The following is a 19,666-nucleotide window of genomic DNA, read 5'->3' on the forward strand; positions in this document are numbered from 1 at the left end:
GATGCTGCAGGGGAATCCCAGCATTTCAAAAATGGGTGCTTCGCTGGCAACGGAAGTCCGGAGGTGGGGTTTCCCAGCGAGGGGAGCCTCAGTGAAATCGCAGCAACACAAAAACACAGAAGTCCTCGAAACCCCACCTCCAGACTTCCGTGTTTTTATGATGCTGCAATTTCACTGAGGCTCCCCTCGCTGGGAAACCCCACCTCCAGACTTCCGTTGCCAGCGAAGCATCCGTTTTTGTGCTGCTGGGATTCCCCTGCAGCATTGCAAAAACACGGAAGGCCGGAGGTGGTGTTTCTCAGCGAGGGGAGCCTCAGGCGAATCCCAGCAGCGCAAAAATGAGCACTTCGCTGGCAACAGAAGTCCGGAGGCATCCCAGTGGCGGCGGCTTGGGTTTGTAAGGTGAAAATAGTTTGGAAGAAGAGGCAAAAAAATCTTAAACCCTGGGTCTCGAAAAGTTTGTATGACAAGGGGTTTGTAAGATGAGGCATCACTGTACAATCTTTCACTTTGGCCTTGAGCGGTTACTTTCACACACCAGAAATAATATACACTGGTACCTCTACCTAAGAACGCCTCTACTTAAGAACTTCTCTAGCTAAGAACCGGGTGTTCAAGATTTTTTTTGCCTCTTCTTAAGAACCATTTTCTACTTAAGAACCTGAGCCTGGAAAAATTTCCCAGGAAATTTGAGAGCAGCACGAAGGCCTGGGCAGTTTCCTGCCATTCCCCCTGGATTTGTGTCTCTGGCGCAGTGTATGGGAGACAGCCTCGCGCTGGGCGTATGGGAGGCGCATGCTTCTTCTCGCTGCATCAGAGTCCCTCTTTTTTTTAAAGCCTTAAAGTTTTGGATATTTTTGATTCCCTTCACTTCACTTTCTTCCTTCAGCAGTGACTGTCCTCCTCCTCTTCTTCCTCTTCCACCTCCCACCCAAATTCCGAGCTTTTATTTCTTTCCTAATGGGTTTGCACGCATTATTTGCTTTTACATTGATTCCTATTGGAAAAATTGCTTCTACTTACAAACTTTTCTACTTAAGAACCTGGTCATGGAACAAATTAAGTTCTTAAGTAGCGGTACCACTGTATACTCTGTCCACTCTAATTTCTACCTATCCACCCACTTTTCCAGTAATTTATTGATTTATTTTCATCAAGTACGAATTGGTAGTATACAAAGATATAACAATGTTTATGTATATGATACTAGTAAGAGAGAAACATTAGGACAGGGGACGGTAGGCACTCTGGTGCACCTATGCACACCCCTTACTGACCTGGGTGAGGTCAACAGTGGATAGTCCAGTGGATAATCCAGTCATACTATCCAGCTCATGAGAAACATGAAGGAAGATGAAGGCAGCAGCTATAGAAAGAAAGCTGATCATAGGCAAAGTGGTTGAACATCTGTCTGCAGCACATGTTATCTTTGCTTGGGGCAAATGCTAATAAATAAATAAGTGAACATGTGGATTATTCTTCACTTCTGTTGGGACCTTTCTTTCTAGGATGCCTATTGGCCTCTTTTCCTCTCTATAGTGGTGATTCCCGCTCTTCTGCAGCTCTTGCTACTGAATTGGTTTCCTGAAAGTCCTCGTTACTTGCTTATTGAGAAAAATAATGTCCATGGAGCGGCTGAAGGTAAGCTGAACACACACTGTTATTTTCCCCCCAACCAATGTCAAGTAGGGACAGAGATTGTACTGGACCTCATTTGTCTTTACCATGATGGGGTGGCTTAATTTTCTGGGAGTGGCTTGATGGTCATATGATTGGGTGGGAGTGGCTTGATGGTCATATGATTGGGTGGGAGTGGCTTGATGGTCATATGATTGGGTGGGAGTGGCTTGGAGGTCATATGATTGGGTGGGAGTGGCTTGATGGTCTTATGATTGGGTGGGAGTGGCTTAATGGTCATATGATTGGGTGGGAGTGGCTTGGCAGACAAGTGACCAGGTGGGTGTGGCCCAGGGATGGGTTCTAGTTCTTTTTATTGCCAGTGCTGTAGGCATGTTTTGTTTTGTGGGCCTGACTTCATGATCATGTGACAGTAGTGGTGGCTTCATGGTCATGTGACTGGGCAGGCTTGGCTTCATGATCACATGAATTGGTGGGTGTGGCTAGGTGACCATGTGACTTGGTGGGCATGGCCAATTTAGCAGTCCACTCTGCCAATTTAGCAGTCCATTAAGTAATACACACAAATTAAACTTTCATTTGTTTTGCTCCTGGGGAGTGTTTTATGTGCTTTTGTTTGCATGTTGCTCTTTTGGTTGACTTCTTTTTACTAGATCGGTTTTTTAAAAGTTATTTAGGAGTCTAGTTTTCCACTTCAGGAAACTCAGTTCTGCAGTAATTTTTCTCTGCTCCAAGGAGCTTACAATCAACAAATAAAACAAACCATGGAAGGCATTGTCTCTCCTTGTTTTGGGGGTGGGTGGGAGGCAAGGAACTCAGCCAAGAGCTGGGCCTCTTTAGAGAGCCAAAGGAGCAGGTTTATATCTACTCAACAACCTGGAGACAACCTCCTGCAAACTTGGAACTGCTTCTCCTCTGGGCTTGATTCCTCTGCCCCCTCCTCAATAGCTCCCTTGCCAAGATTGTGGCTGAAGCAGCTTTGTTAAAAGCCTGGTCATTCTAATGCATTTCGGCAACTCCAAAATGACTGCTTGATTTGGCCTTATTGATAACGATTATTTACTGAAATAAATTTTATGTGATATAATGATAAAATCAACATCAATTATATTTATATTGAATTGCTATAAATGTGACACACAAAAATATACATGCAATTAGTAATGATGTAAATGAAATTGTATGGAGTCGCTTTCCTAGCCCTAAGCTTTTCGCTCAGTCCAAGTGCAACCTCTGAGCAGGAAATTTTGCTGGCTATAGTTTCCACCTGCACCCCACCCCCCTTTCATTCTGTCGTGTCCAATTCTCAGACCCGAAGTCCTTGCAGTTTTCTTGGCAATGATTTTCAGATTAGATTAGATTAGATTTATTGGATTTATATGCCGCCCCTCTCCGCAAACTCGGGGCGGCTCACAACAACAATAAAACAGTACATAATAACAAATCCAATGCCCACCAATCTAATTACAGTTTAAAATTAATAAATTTATAAAACAATCCCAATGTATATAAAAACAGACACACAGTCAATCAATCAATGGCAAAACAACATGGGCAAGGGGGAGATGTTTAGTTCCCCCATGCCTGACGGCAGAGGTGGGTCTTAAGGAGTTTACGAAAGGCAGGGAGGGTGGGGGCAATCCTAATCTCAGGGGGGAGCTGGTTCCAGAGGGTCGGGGCCCCCACAGAGAAGGCTCTTCCCCTGGGTCCCGCCAGACGGCATTGTTTGGTCGACGGGACCCGGAGAAGGCCGACTCTGTGGGACCTAACCGGTTGCTGGGATTCGTGCGGCAGGAGGCGGTCCCGAAGATATTCTGGTCCGGTGCCATGAAGGGCTTTATAGGTCATAACCAACACTTTGAATTGTGACCGGAAACTGATCGGCAACCAATGCAGACTGCGGAGTGTTGGAGTGATATGGGCATACTTAGAGACGCCCATAATTGCTCTCGCAGCTGCATTCTGCACGATCTGAAGTTTCCGAACACTTTTCAAAGGTAGCCCCATGTAGAGAGCGTTACAGTAGTCGAGCCTCGAGGTGATGAGGGCATGAGTGACTGTGAGCAATGACTCCCGGTCCAAATAGGGCCGCAACTGTCGCACCAGGCGAACCTGGGCAAACGCCCCCCTCGCCACAGCTGAAAGATGTTTCTCTAATGAGAGCTGTGGATCGAGGAGGACGCCCAAGTTGCGGACCCTCTCTGAGGGGGTCAATAATTCCCCCCCCAGGGTAATGGACGGACAGATAGAATTGTCCTTGGGAGGCAAAACCCACAGCCACTCCGTCTTGTCTGGGTTGAGTTTGAGTTTGTTGACACCCATCCAGGCCCCAACAGCCTCCAGGCACCGGCACATCACTTCCACTGCTTCGTTGACTGGACATGGGGTGGAGATGTACAACTGGGTATCATCAGCGTATTGATGATACCTCACCCCATGCCCTTGGATGATCTCACCCAGCGGTTTCATGTAGATATTAAATAGCAGGGGGGAGAGGATCGACCCCTGAGGCACCCCACAAGGGAGAAACCTAGAGGTCGACCTCTGACCCCCCACTAACACCGACTGCGACCGACCAGAGAGGTAGGAGGAGAACCACTGAAGGACAGTGCCTCCCACTCCCAGCCCCTCCAGCCGGCGCAGAAGGATACCTTCTAGTTTACCTTCGTTTTTTTCCCCATGGTTGAGAGAAAGTGATTGGCCCAAGGTTATCCTGCTCCTTTGATGCTTATAGTTCAATAACACTTTTTTTTTTTTTGCCAGAGCAGGCCACAAATGAGGGGCTCAATAATAAAATAAATTCTGTACCCACCTCCCAACTGTTGCCTTCCTGATTTCTTGAATTCCTATGATTTCAACTCCTACGTTGGCTGGGAATTGTAAGAATTGAAATCCATATCTGGAGGTCACCAATTTGAGGAGCTGCAAGAGTTTCACAGCTTAGGAGCAATATATTTTTTATTAAATATAAAAACTAGATTTTAAATATATATTTAAATATTTATTTAAGTATAAAATATATTTCTACATTAATCTGTATATTATTCTGTATTACATTCAAAGCAGATATATAATATTAGAATAGAATTATTATTATTATTATTATTATTATTATTATTATTATTATTATTATTATTAATTGGATTTGTATGCCGCCCCTCTCCGCAGACTCGGGGCGGCTAACAACAATGATAAAAAACAGCATGTAACAATCCAATTTAATAAAACAACTAAAAACCTTTATTATAAAAACAAAACATACACACAAACATACCATACATAGACTAGACTAGACTAGACTAGAATAGAATAGAATAGAATAGAATAGAATTTTATTGGCCAAGTGTGATTGGACACACAAAGAATTTGTTTTGGGGCATATGCATTCAGTGTACATTTAAAAAAAAAAGATAAGTTCATCAAGAATCATAAGGTACAACACTTAATGATAGTTCGGATACAAATAAGCAATCAAATCATATCAGGAATTAGTCAATATAAATCGTAAGGATACAAACAACAATATTACAGTCATACAGTCATTCGTGGAAGGAGATGGTTGATGGGAACGATGAGAAGATTAATAGTAGTGCAGACTTAGTAAATAGTTTGACAGTGTTGCGGTAATTATTTGTTAGGGGAATAATTTGTTGGGGGAATAATGTAATTATTAAACTAAGACATCTCCCCCAGGCTTTCTTATATTTTATGTTTGGTATGTATGTGCTGTATAGTTTTTAATTGTTAGGTTTTTTATTATTAGATTTGTTTCATTATTATACTGTTTTTTATTACTGTTGTGAGCTGCCCCAAGTCTTCGGAGAGGGGCAGCATGCAAATCTAATTAATAATAATAATAATAATAATAATAATAATAATAATAATAATAATTATTATTATTATTATTATTATTATTATTATTATTATTATTATTATTATTATTAAAGGTTGCAACTTTTGCCTCTTCCCCTTGAAAATGATTTTGATGTTGTCACTTGGATCCAGCAAACCCTGGAGGTGGCATTCTCTCCATTGGTTGTCCCTTGTCCTGTCCTGCGCTGCTCTGGAATGTAGACTAACATATTGTTCTCATTCTACAGCATTAAGCTTGTTCCTTGGTAAACATAATGTCCAGGATACCATTGAGGAGATTGAGGAAGAAAAACGTTCACTTGCCTCAGTGAAAGCTGTGTCTGTGTGGCAACTACTCTCAGATCATTCTGTGCAATGGCAAGTACTGTCTGTAGTAGTGATCAACATGGGCATGCAGCTGTCTGGAATTGATGCGGTAAGAACAAATGTGCTAGCTCATAATCTTTGGGATTAGAGTGCAGTCACAATACTGCGGTGCTGATAGTCTTTGGCCTCCTGTAACTTCAGAATCAAGTGGGTTGTGACCAGAGGTGGGCTGCTAAGGTGGAACGGTGATGTGGCTCTGAGTGCTAGCGGAGTCCAGCGCAATTATGCTACTGCACCTGGGCAGGTAGCGAAATTGTGTGCGGACACACAGTTGCATCATGGGTGCACCTGCATGTCTGCGCGCGATTTTGCTACCTGCCCAGGTGCAGTAGCATATTTGTTTGTTTGTTTGTTTGTTTATTCATTTATTCATTTATTAGATTTGTATGCCGCCCCTCTCCGAAGACTCAGGGCGGCTAACAACAATATAAAAAGACAATGTAAACAAATCTAATATTCAAAACAATCTAAAAAACCCCAATTTAAAGAACCACTCATACATACAAGCATACCATGTACAAATTCTATAAGCCTAGGGGGAAGGGAAATTTCAATTCCCCCATGCCTGATGACAGAGGTGGGTTTTAAGGAGCTTGCGAAAGGCAAGGAGATGGAGGCAACTCTGATATCTGGGGGGAGCTGGTTCCAGAGGGTCGGGGCCACCACAGAGAAGGCTCTTCTCCTGGGTCCTGCCAAACGACGTTGCTTAGTCGACGGGACCCGGAGAAGGCCAACTCTGTGGGACCTAACCGGTCGCTGGGATTCATGCAGCAGAAGGCGGTCCCGGAGATATTCTGGTCTAATGCCATGAAGGGCTTTATAGGTCCGCTAGCACTCAGAACCATGGGGGCGAGCACACGTCACCGTTCCATCTTAGCAGTCCACCTCTGGTTTTGACCTGTCCCTCCTCTCTCCTTTTCAAACCTTTTTTTCCTCAGCCCCCTGTCTATTTTTACCAACTTCTATGTGATGAAAGAAAAGCATGACCACTGATCTCCCAGAATTCTGAGAAGAGTTTGTTCAGCTCAAAGTTATTAATATGTTTTGCATTGCATATTTCAAATAATTAGGAGTAATCATTCTCACAATAACTTTATGTGCAAGGACAACTTTCCTTTTTCTGAAAGTTCAATTATAAAACAAAAATAGGGTGATGTTCCTACACAACCTTTAAGTAAGTAGAGATAGGTCTCTTCTTCTGAAAGTCAAATGCTGGCGATTTGATACCCATGTAGCTTTTTAAGCAACCTTGTGGGAATGAGTTGGGATATTCTGAGAATTTTTCCAACCTCCCAATCCTAATTAGCTTCCAAGTCTAGGCATTTAAGATTGGCCAGAGTCCCAAACCATTTTAATTAAGCCCCACTGATTTGTATTCAAAGATTGAAAACGCTGTTTATGCTGTATAAGAACATAAGAGGCCAACAGAATCAGACTAAGAAATCATTTGTCCATAAGTCTTAAAGTTACCAGGTTTGGGGACCCTTGCTAGCCCATATTGGCTCTCAGTTAACAGATCCCTATATTGTAGCAGTTCTTTATAAAGGAAATATTCCAGTCTTTTAATTATTACACCATTTCAGCTCCTTTGCCTCTTATTATCAATATTACGTTAGGGAATGTAGTCAGGTATTACTATTATATCAAGAAAGAAAACCATTGCTCAGTAACACAACACATGCTTTACACACAAAAGTCTCGTGTTCATTTACCAGACTTTACAACCGCTCCGAGTCTCTGGAGAGGGTTGGCATACAAATCTAATAAATAAATGAATGAATGAGTGAGTGAGTGAGTGAGTGAGTGAGTGAGTGAGTGAGTGAGTGAGTGAATAAATAAATAAGCAAACAAGCAAGCAAGCAAACAAACAAACAAATAAATAAATAAAATGTGTTTGAATCCTTCCTGAAACCCTGAAATGCTGGCGGGGAGGCAGTATTAACAAAACTGTTTAAATGTATTGTTAAAACTAGCTAGACTTATACAATAGTTTCCTATTTATGGTGAGCTGTTCCCAGGATGAACTTCCCAATAATTATGAAAACTAAATACGAACCAGACCTGACCAACACATACTTACATCTTTGCTTCTCCATTGACAGATCTGGTTTTACACAAATGCTATATTTGAGAATGCTGGCATTCCTTATCCTGATATCCCTTACACTACCGTGGGCACTGGTGCTATTGAGGTTGTTGCTGGATTAATAGGGGTAAGTGTGGGGTGTAAGAAGTAGAATGCCTCTCCCTAAACTAATGCTGTTTAGGTGATCTTTGGATTAATCCCAGCCTTCATACCTGATGTCTTCCATATTTGTTTGGGTTACAATTCCCAGAGCTCTCGGCCAGCTTGGGAAAGTGGACAACTAGGGAAATAAACCTGAATGAACAAAATAATATTAAGCTATAGGGTTCTAGAAATATGTGAGCTGGAATATTTGAGAATCTTGGATGAGAACTCTAGCAATCCCAATATAAAAGCATGCCTGTTGTGGGAATTTGGTTTTATTTATTTTGCTAGAGCAGAGGTATAAATTACTGAAAATCCAAGCCCCAATGTTATTATAGTCGGGGAGTCTAATTTAACAGCTGCTAGTCCTTTGATTCCAGATTTCAGCTGAGCTGAGGTAACTTTTCAGCTGGGCCAGAGGGCTGCCTGTGTTTGACCCACGCCCCTCTCCCTCTTACACAGACCCATAGCTCTTCCATCCACTGACTGTCTTTGCAGCCCATCAGCAATGCCTGCTTCTGGCAGCCTCATCACTCCATCAGCCTGATTGCTCCTGAGTGCCAACAAAAATGGCCCCCGATGGAGGCACTGAGGTTGGTTATAAAATTACAGGCATTTTTTCTGCTGTCAGCAGCCTCTCTGCTTTGGCTTCCTTCTGGCAGCTTCTTTTCTCCCAACTTGGCAATATAGACTCAGCATCCTAGAATATCTCCTTTACTCTAGCATTCCCTTCCCAATCGTGGGATAATGCCAGAGGCCATTTTTAATTGTCTAGACTTTCTTTTCTTCCAGGGATATATCTATAGGCCCCCACCTCTCATTCCCTCTCCATCAATTCTAATCAAATAGGACTCTTTCCTTTCCTCCAAACCCCCCAGCTGCTTTTTATCTTCATAGATCATACTTGGGAGAACAGTTTAAGCCATCAAGTCTAACACCTCCATAGCACCACCTCCAATTTCACTGCAGGATTCCAAATTAAAGCAACCCAGGTAGAAGATTATGCCTTTTAAAAAATGTATTTGTTGGGAAAGATGCTACCAGACTCTTTCTGATTTTTTGCCATCTCAGCTTTGGACAACTCACTTCACTGTTCTTACTGTTGGAACTTTTTCTAGTATTCACTTGGAATCTACCGTCCCATGTTCTGACGGTGTGTTTCAACTGCCTGTAATTACAGGGTAATTAGTCCAGGAAGACACACACCACACGATAAAAGGAAAACCCAAAAGTTTTTATAAACAAAAAAACAGAAACAGCTCCCTTTTTAAATCTCAAAGGGATTTTCTGGTACACACAAGGCACAGGTTAAATGCAATCCAATTGCTCACCCAATAACTGGGAAATTGAGTCCAATTCTCAAGTCCAGAGAGTCCCCACACAATCTTGAACAGCACAAAAACCACGATCTTGATGAAACAATGAGTCAGATAAACTGCCATGAGGCTAAAACACCAAGCTGCACTTTTAACTGTAGTACTAATTACAGCAGCCCCACCCAACCACAGGTGGCCTCATTTTCTCTTGTAATAATCCTTCAGTTGTTGTCTCCTATGCATCACTCTATGCACGCATGGATGTGTCATTAATTCTTGTTCAGAATCCAGGGATGATACAGATGATTGATCTCTTCCTGGGCTGTCTGCCAAACTCCCCTCTTCCCTGACACTCATGTCTTCTTGGTCAGAGGAGCCTTCATCAGCAGATTTCACCGGGATCAAAACAGGCCTGTGGCATGTGGATGTCTTCCCCACATCCACAATCCTTGGGGCAGGAGCTGGGCCAGAGCTAACCACAACACCATCCAGCCCATATTTTATTACTAGCTCTCAGATCATTCTGTGCAATGGCAAGTACTAGGGAATATTTTTATACGCTTTGTTGAAATAAAGCTATATTATAATAATATAGATTCCCATATTCTATTAAGAAAACTATCTGATCAAAATAATGAGATACAATTAGTCATCCAGATTAACTTCTAATTAATGCATTGCTTTCAAGATGCTTACAGATTAATCAGTTTACAATCTATGGACTTCCCAGATATTGAACTCAGACTGCCTGATCCGTAGTTTGCTGAATCTTTTAAAGATAGGGATTTGCTTTCCTGCAGTCACATAACATTCCACCAGTCCTCCTGAATAATACATAAATACTTGGCAAGAACATCATCAGTATCCTAGATGTAATTTATGTGGTACTGGAAAATTAAATTAACATATAATGTTTACCATTTATTTATGCAATTTATTTCCAATATACAGTAAATCCAAGCGGACTCTTCATAATGCCAAATAAGATTCTAGATGATAAAGACCTTCATAATCAAAACAGCCTTGGTAATATACAGTAAATTAATCAACACATTTTAAAAGCAGAACAAATAATAACATTAAACACCACATATAAGAAAGCATCACCCAAACTAAAATATCCGTAGGATCACAAAGTAGTCTGTCTGACAACCAAGTATTTGAGGCATCCCCAAAACCATCAAGGTCAGAGCCACATGGATTAGAGGGAAATGCTTTCTGGTGAAGGGGGTGGCCAGAAAGATGGTTAGTCTATGACAGTGATGGCGAACCTATGGCACGGGTGCCACAGGTCGCACATGAAGCCATATCTGCCAGCACGCCAGTCGTTGCCCTAGCTCAGCTGCAGTACGCATGTACACACCAGCCAGTTGATTTTTGGCTCTCTCTGGGAGGGCATTTTTGACTTGCAGAGGGTCTCCAGGGGATGGGGGAGGGCGATTTTGCCCTCTCCAGACTCCAGGGAAGTCTCTAGAGCCTGGGAAGGGTGAAGAATAGGCCTACTGGGCCCACCAGAAGTTGGGAAATGGGCTGTTTCTGGTCTACATGGGGTCTCCGTGGGGCAGGGAAGGCAATTTTCGCCCTCCCCAGGCATTGAATTATGGGTGTCGGCACTTGTGCAGGTGTGACAGGTGTGCAGACACACTTTCGGCACCCAAGGGGAAAAAAGGTTCACCATCACTGATCTATGAGGTCCCATCCCATCTGTTTTATTGTTGAGACATGGAACATCATCAGTTAACCAGGTCTATAAGATGAGCAAAATCACGGGTGGTCTTATCCATGATGTGATACCTGAAGAACTTTATGGTGTCAACTAGGACTTCGATTTCTACCTAGAAGCCAATTGGTAGCCACGGCAACTTGCAAAGTAATCGTTTCCCATGAACAAACTGAGATGCATCCACAACTACTCAAGCTGCTGTATTCTGGACCAGCCGTAGCACCTGAGTAGACTCCAAGGGTAGTTCCATGTGGAACAGATTGCATTAGCCAAGCAAGAGATGACTAGCATGAGAGAAATTTTCCAAATACAGCAATGGCTTCTTAAGGAGGAGCTGCACTATTGCTTTCTTCAAGGGAGGTAAGAGAGCTTACTTACTCAAGGAAATTGATCATTGCTTGGAATCACATGTGTGTTTGTTTGATCAATCAAACATTCAGTCCTTTTTCTTATCCTGTTTTGAACAATTTCCTGATGGAAAAAAAGTATCTTCTTCTTGGAGAAGACTCAACCAAAATGAATTGAATAATTTTGCCTTTTCTTTGTTAGCATTTTGCCATTTTCATTAAGTAGCTCATTCTTTCCTTCTCCGTTTATTTAGAATGTATCTAAAGCAGTGATTTTCAACCTTTTTTGAGCCGCAGCACATTTTTTACATTTACGAAACCCTGGGGCACATTGAGCCGGGGGGGGGGGCTAAAAAAAGTTTGGACAAAAAAATTATCTCTCTTCCTCCCCTTCGCTCTATTTCTTTCTCCCTCCCTCTTTCTCTCCCTTCCTTCCTCTTTCTTTCTCTCTCTCTCCATCCCTCTTTCTTTCTCTTCTTTCCTTCCTCTCTTTTTTGCTCTCTTTCTTTCTCCCTCCCTACGTCCCTCTATGTCTTTCTCTCCTTCCCTCCCTCTCTTTCTCTCTCTCTCTTGCTTTCTTTCTCTCTCTTTTTCTCTCTCTTTCTTTTTCTCTCTCTTTCTTTTTCTCTCTCTTTCTTTCTCTTGTTCTTTCTCTCTTTCTTTCTTTCTCTCTAGTTCTTTTTCTCTCTCTCTCGCTCTTTCTCTCTAGTTCTTTTTCTCTCTCTCTCTCTCTTTCTCTCTCTTGCTTTCTTTCTCTCCCTCTCTTGCTTTCTCTCTCTCTTGCTTTCTTTCTCTCTGAGCTTCACGGCACACCTGACCATGTCTCGTGGCACACTAGTGTGCCACGGCACACTGGTTGAAAAACACTGATCTAAAGAAACCTTTTTGGTTAGTCTTAGAACCCTCTCCTAACCTTACTTCCATCTGATTTTGCTTAGTTAACAGTAGCCCTCAGTTCTGGATTGCCTATCTGTTCCTTTGCGATGTGTCCCTTTCTCTATCTCCTGATTATTTTCACTAGCCCCATTTGCTGTTTCCACTGTCCATTATTTCTCTTACTGAAATTGTCTGTAGTCTCTCTTACTTTAGAGCTTCTTCCCTCCAGAGATCCTTTTTACATTAGTTCTCCTGTCATGGGATCCTAGTTATAATTGCTTTGAGTTTATTAAAATATACTTTTTTTAGAATCCAAGATACACACAGGACTATGCTCAGTTTCCCTTAAAATAAAGAATTCCAGCATTAAATAGTCTAATGTTGTTTTCATTTCTATTTCCTCAATTAAACCTTCCCTTGCCACCTGATTCTAGTGCATCATACTTAAGGGAATAAGCACATTGGATCCTAGAATATTTCACTCAGGTGATTCAGTGGTCCCATTGCTCTTTCAAAGGATCTTGGTATGTACCTCGCTATGGAGGCGGAAGTAGAATTTTAGAGGCTGACATTCTAGCTCTTTTGCCTGCACAAAATAGTATTTTTTCCCCATTTACTCTTTATCAATAATTCCGTGTAGCATTGTTGTATCTTCCCAGTATGCTTGCCTGGTGCATACTGTATCAATGTAAATTTGGTTGGTTTTTTTAAATATTTTTTTTAATTGATTTTAAAATATAGAATATAAAACACACACACAACATACAACAAGTGCTCAGTGATTGGTGCCCACCCCCAGATAAGATTCACACCCCTCCACCAAAATGGGGGTATTTTTTATATATACCATTTTAACTCAAGAGCAATATATCTATTTACATATTATAAAGTGATTCCAATTTATTCCTTGTGGCTTGGTCTTGAATTCTATTAACTATATATAAGAGCCTTCTCTGTGGCAGCCCTGGCCCTCTGGAATCAACTCCCCCCAGAGATTAGAACGTCCCCCACCCTCCTGGTCTTTCGCAAATTACTCAAGACCCACCTTTATCGCCAGGCATGGGGGAGTTAAGATATTTCTTCCCCCTAGGCCAGTACAAGGTATGCATGGTATGTTTGTGTGTATGTTTGGTTTTTATAATAAGGGTTTTCAGTTGTTTTATTAATTGGATTGTTACATGCTGTTTTTATCATTGTTGTTAGCCGCCCCGAGTCTGCTGAGAGGGGAGGCATACAAATCCAATAAATAATAATAATAATAATAATAATCTTACCTTATCCCATCGTCCCATCAGTTGTTGCAAATCAGTTTCATTAACCGAGTTCATCCTTTTATCCATAATCTCAAATTAAATATGATCCACCATGTACCGGTACCAATTTTGTATTGTCCATTTTGTCGCATCATTCCAACCCAAGACTAGTGCCGCCTGAGCGCAATGTAAATTTGGTTGACACAGTCAATATTCATGTCCTTTCAGAACTAAAGGTAAAAATGCCCCAAAAAAAGTTTTACAATTTAATTTCAAAGAAAATGTCCTTTTATTTTTTTTTATGCAATATTCTTTAATAGATAAATGTTTGCCTGCAATTTTCTTTTGGATATATATTTCCAAAATCTATGCATCTCTACCATATATACATTTTTAAATTTGACAGCTCTGTTGCAAAATTCAGAGAAGAGGAGAATGTGAAAAGAAAATGTGCCGGAGTTCAAAATGTGCAAATTACGTCAATTAATTTTAAAATCCAAGCAATCAGACTTTTGTAGCCTATACGTGCATGTAGAAACATAAAACCTAAGAGCCAACTTCCTTCTTGTGCCCACTTTTCTCCTGCAGTGTTTCATCATTGAGAAGGTGGGACGTCGTTCTCTCCTCATAGTTGGCTTCTGTTTTATGGGCATCTGTTGTGCTGGCATCACCCTGTCTTTGGTACTTCAGGTAAAAACATCTTTGTGCATAGAGTTATACCGAGTAATCTAATTTGATTTTCACTTCAGGCTGTGGTTTTAGAGGTAACAGTAGTGACTTTTTGTGTGTGTGTGAATGCTCCCAGAGCTGCTTTTTTCTATCTTAAAACTAAAACAGAAGCACAAAGTAGCTCTGGTGGATGAATGCAAAACATCCTGAAGATCAAAGTGAGTGCAATTGAGAAAATGTAGAATAATCCTACACATTTGTGAAATGTTCATCAGACTATGAAAAATTGATTTGAAAAACAGGGTGACAGAAGAGGAAAGAATACCATATTTTTCGGAGTATAAGATGCACCGGAGTATAAGATGTACTTTAGTTTGGGAGGAAAAATAGGGAAAAGAGTCTGCTTACCAGGTATTCAACTGGCTAGCATCCTTACTCTGGTCAGCCTCAATACATTGTTTTATCCCCTGGTTAGGGCTTAAAAAAACCTTTATTCAAAGAATGCCATATGAAAGAGCTTGCAAGCCAGTAAGAGCTGAGAACATCATTAGCATCTGAGAAGAAACATTCTGAGCAAATAGAACAATAGAAAAAACCCTGCAAAGACTTAGGGCTTGGAAAACATTCTTTGCAGAGAGAAACAATGAAAGAGCCTGCAAGGTAAGAGCTGGGAAGATCGTTAGCAGCTAGTTAGGGCTGGGGGAGAAAGCTGCATTCAGAGTATAAGACACACCCAAATTTTCAGCCTCTTTTAGGGAGGAAAAAGGTGCATTTTATACTCCGAAAAATACAGTAATTAGGCACAGTACACCAGAATATTGACTATCACTCCAAACAAATAAACAATAATAAAATTAGCATAACTAGAGTCTACTCTTATAGAATGCAGAATTGGAATAGTAGGAGATTTAGGATTTTGTGATTAAAAGTAACTATTTGCACTGAAAATTAACAAATCCCAACAATTGTTTGTCATTTTTGCAGCCGAGTGTGTCCTGGATGCGTTACGTCAGTGTGGTTTTTGTGATTGGAATCATTGCAGGATTTTGCATGGGACCAGGTAAGTTTGTGGAGCAGGGGAAAGTATTGTGGTTGGTAAATCCACAGTAACTGAATTTAAACATGCTTGGGATAAACATATATCCATTGTAAGATAAAATACAGGAAATAGTATAAGGGCAGACTAGATGGACCATGAGGTCTTTTTCTGCCATCAGTCTTCTATGTTTCTATGAATAAAAAGATACCAAAACTTTTGTTCTATATTACCACGCATCAGAAGAATTGCAGTTAGCAACAAACTTAAAAATAAGAAAGGAATTAATAAAATGCTCAGCAAATTGGTATGTTGAAGAGAAGGAACGAATAGTGAGAATTTTTCTTTTATGTGCATTGCCCTAAATAGGATTTGGTTAAATCCATTTAGAATTGGTTAATATTGGGATTATATAACTTAGTTGTGTAGTTTTGGACTACCAGATGATCAGGTGTAGCAGGACAATGTAGAAATTTATATGACCAGCCTTTTCTTTCTTTCTTTCATTCATTCATTCATTCATTCATTCATTCATTCATTCATTCAATCAATCATTTTATTTTATTTATTTCATTTTATTTTAAAACCACTTTTCATTCAGTGGAACAAGGCAAAAAATATCTTGCCATTCATTCATTCATTCATTCGTTTTATTTTATTTTTAAACCACTTTTCATTCAGGAGAACAAGGTAAAGATATCTTGCCATTCATTCATTCATTCATTCATTCATTCATTCATTCATTCATTCATTCAATCATTTTATTTCATTTTATTTTAAAACCACTTTTTATTTAGGAGAACAAGGCAAAGATATCTTGCCATTCATTTATTCATTCATTCATTCATTCAATCAATCAATCAATCAGTCAGTCAGTCAGTCAGTCAGTCAGTCAGTCAGTCAATCAGTCAATCAGTCAATCAGTCAATCAGTCAATCAGTCAATCAGTCAATCAGTCAATCAGTCAATCAGTCAATCAGTCAATCAATCATTTTATTTTATTTTAAAACCACTTTTTATTCAGGAAAACAAGGCAAAAATATCTTGCCATTCATTCATTCATTCATTCATTCATTCATTCATTCATTCATTCATTCATTCATTCATTCATTGTATTTATTTAAATTATACCACAAGAGCTCAAGACAGTAACACCTCATTATATCAAGAGCTCAAGACAGTAACACCTTGCCTTTGAAGTGTCAAGATGCAAGTTGCCTCTCTGAGTTTTGCTGCTCCTTTACTTTGTGCTGCAGAAGCAATTCCTCGCCATGCTGCTAACCAAGAGGCAAATGCAGAGCGCTCTAAATATGATGGACGAGCTGGAAGCTGGTTTACCCAATTGATATATTAGTGAAGCTTCTAACAAATCCATAACTCATTGTCGGCCAAGAATTTATTCGCTGTAATTACATCTTTAATTAGGATTTTAATGGCTCATTGTTCACAAACAATGATGAATCTGACTTTTAAAATAAATATATATCTCTTCCCACTCTGGGTGATCTGTAAGCAATGCTCATTCAGTGGTTTTTCTGAATACTTCATGGGTAGAATTTTTTTATTAAGGACTGGGGGGGGGGACCCACAACCATTTTAGTCCGCTTTGGTTCTTTTAAAAAAGCAGTTGTGCTGTTCAAATTGCGACTGAATAAAAGAGGGTAGTTCTTTTGCACCAGGGCAAAATATGGTGTCAGGATCCAGGGCAATAAAGCTACCAGCATTGTATTACATCTTTGAGTCTGGAACTAAGCTGAATCCTAAAACAATGTGGGACACTTCATGCCCTTTGAAAAGTGCTCTGTAATTTCAGCTATTGAAGGGAGGGCTCAAACATGTGACAGTGCTGGGTGGGGAGGAGGCGGGACAAAGACGAAAACAACCATATCACTGTTGCCTTAGCAACTAGGCTGACAATCCTACTTGCTGTGGAGCAATGCTATTATATTACCCTCCTTCCGAAATTCTGTCTTCAGACCCAGTTTTGTCAGCGGGTGGTTTTGAGTCCGATTTCAAGCGCCTTTCCTTCCAGGAGTCAGGTAAAGTAGGACCCTGACTTATTTACTTGGTACTGAGTGCAGTCTTTCTCTGACAGCTGGCGTCCCATTTCTGATGACAGCTGAACTCTTCAAGCAGTCGCACCGCCCATCGGCTTATATTGTGGGTGGGTCCCTCAACTGGCTCTCGAACTTCACTGTTGGCTTTGTGTTTCCCTTCTTGCAGGTAACATAGGTCTGGGAGCTGTGATTGCCTCTCTCGACAAAGACAATGCTTCACACACTATGTCCCCTTAGTACAGTGATGGCGAACCTATGGCACGGGTGCCACAGGTGGCAAATGAGCTATTGCCCTAACTCAGTTCCAACGTGCATGTGTGTGTTGGCCAGCTGATTTTTGATTCACACAAAGGCTCTGGGAGGGTGTTTTTGGATTCCAGGCAGCCTTTGGGGGATACGGGAGGGTGATTTTATCCTCCCCTGGCTCCAGGGAAGCCATTGGAGCCTGGAGAGGGATGATCAACACTGCACCACGGGCCTCCTCTGCAGCTGGATGCAGCTCCCTCTCGGTGGCAGGAACGAGGGGGACATGCCCGAGTTAGCCAGTCCTGGTGGAGATACTGCTGGCGGCGGCAGCGGGGAGGGGGCGTGGACGTGATGTTCCCAGCACTGCTGCTGCTCTTGGAAGGGAAACCACCACTGCCACCACCACTGTCTCCGCCAGGACTGGCTAACTTAGGGAAAGATACTCCCCTTGTTCCTGCCACCCTGGAAGGCGACGCTTTTCTGCTGGGCGCATCAAGCCACAGAGGAGGCCCACAGTTACATCAGCCCCCACTCCAATCTCCCGCCTTCAGTGGCATCCCCAGGGCTGAGCCACCTGCATCCTGCCAGGGGCTTCCGGGTGGCCTCGCAACATTCCTAAGCTACGGAGAACCAGGCAAAGGGTCCCCTCGTTGCATCTTGGGGGGTGGAGCCTGGCCAGAGACAGATCACAGTGCAGAATAGGCGATCCTGTTTAGCTGCCTTCGGGGGCATCCCCAGGGCCAAGACACCGGCCTCCCACCAAGGGTTGCCAAGCGGCCTCGGCAACATTCGGTGTATAGGATGCACCCAGTTTTTGACACACTTTTTTGAAGTAAAAAGGTGCGTCTTATACACCGAAAGATACAGTACTCCATCTTTCCAAATCTGGCATTGCAAATTTCCCTGAGCCTCTTGGGAATCGCAAGCGCTCAATCATCCTCCGTTACAGAGAAAAGAATTTGTAACAAAACGGAGCCAGTCATGGCACATCATTCCTGAGCACCCAATAAGCAGGGCTGGAAAACGACTCCTGTCCTCTTGTGATTCCCAGAGAGTTGTAATTATCTCTAGAATTGACACCAAGCGAGATGGACTCATTATTTGACTTGATTTAAGAGAACTTCCTAGCTTCTAAAAGTATATTGATAAAGCAGTAAAGTGGGAAATAACTTTAAATATTCAACATACTAATGGTCTTTCTTCCTATATTGAACCAATTCACACTCTCTTAACCTATGTGGCTTATTGCCATGCTAATTGGAAATTGGGAGAGCTGGAATTTAAATATATCTGGAGGCCACCAAATGGGGAAGGCTGGATTAAGTGATGGGCAGTGGGGAATGCTAGTGCCAGGTTCTTTTAATCTGTTCTGACCCAACCTTGTTTCTATCCCAGATGTCAGCTGGTGCTTTCTGCTACCTGGTCTTCTGCGGCATCTGCTTTCTAGTTGCACTGTATGTGTATTTCATCATCCCTGAGACTAAAAGTAAGACATTTGTGGAAATCAGCCAACTCTTCACCTCCTCTCGCCCTTCCTTCTTCTCTAACTTGCCTGATTCTTTCAAGATGATGAAGTTAAATGGCTATGGAGCCCTGGAGAACAGCTCCTTGGAATTCTCGGGATCAGGATCGAATCTCCCATGAGGCTCTTCAATTCATCCTTATCTCCCTGCACAGTTAATACAAAAAGATCCTGTGGAAAAATAAAATGGAACAACATCTCATTCCAACCTAGAAAAGTTGCCTCTTATCACCTCTCATTTTTAGCACCTTATACGTTCTACTTTCTTTTCTTTGTAAAAGAATCTATAATATTCTCAGGGAACTGCTCAGTGAAAATGTTTCAAATGCAATGGATAGGATGCCTATTTTCTGTAAACCTAACAGCAGAGATAAGGAATCCATAACGTTCTTCGGAGAGGGGCGGCATACAAATCTAAGTAATAATAATAATAATAATAATAATAATAATAATAATAATAACAACAACAATAATAATAACAGGCAGAAAGCTGATACAGCCAACTTAGAATGCA

At 41.5% G+C, this 19,666-nt stretch overlaps 1 protein-coding gene across 1 annotated transcript in view; it reads left to right on the forward strand.

Moving 5' to 3' along the window:
- LOC139168599 (solute carrier family 2, facilitated glucose transporter member 9-like) overlaps positions 1-19,324 on the forward strand; it is a 29,806-nt gene extending 10,482 nt beyond the window's left edge. Inside the window, exons 6-12 of the mRNA XM_070754223.1 lie at positions 1,509-1,641; positions 5,739-5,926; positions 7,980-8,090; positions 14,211-14,312; positions 15,276-15,351; positions 17,423-17,550; positions 19,026-19,324. Of these exons, the coding sequence (XP_070610324.1) occupies positions 1,509-1,641; positions 5,739-5,926; positions 7,980-8,090; positions 14,211-14,312; positions 15,276-15,351; positions 17,423-17,550; positions 19,026-19,274 (987 nt within the window). The 3' untranslated portion in view covers positions 19,275-19,324. The remainder of the gene's footprint in view (positions 1-1,508; positions 1,642-5,738; positions 5,927-7,979; positions 8,091-14,210; positions 14,313-15,275; positions 15,352-17,422; positions 17,551-19,025) is intronic.
- The last annotated feature ends 342 nt before the right edge of the window (positions 19,325-19,666 follow it).

Source organism: Erythrolamprus reginae, chromosome 5, assembly GCF_031021105.1.
Source record: "Erythrolamprus reginae isolate rEryReg1 chromosome 5, rEryReg1.hap1, whole genome shotgun sequence".
NCBI lineage: Eukaryota > Metazoa > Chordata > Lepidosauria > Squamata > Dipsadidae > Erythrolamprus > Erythrolamprus reginae.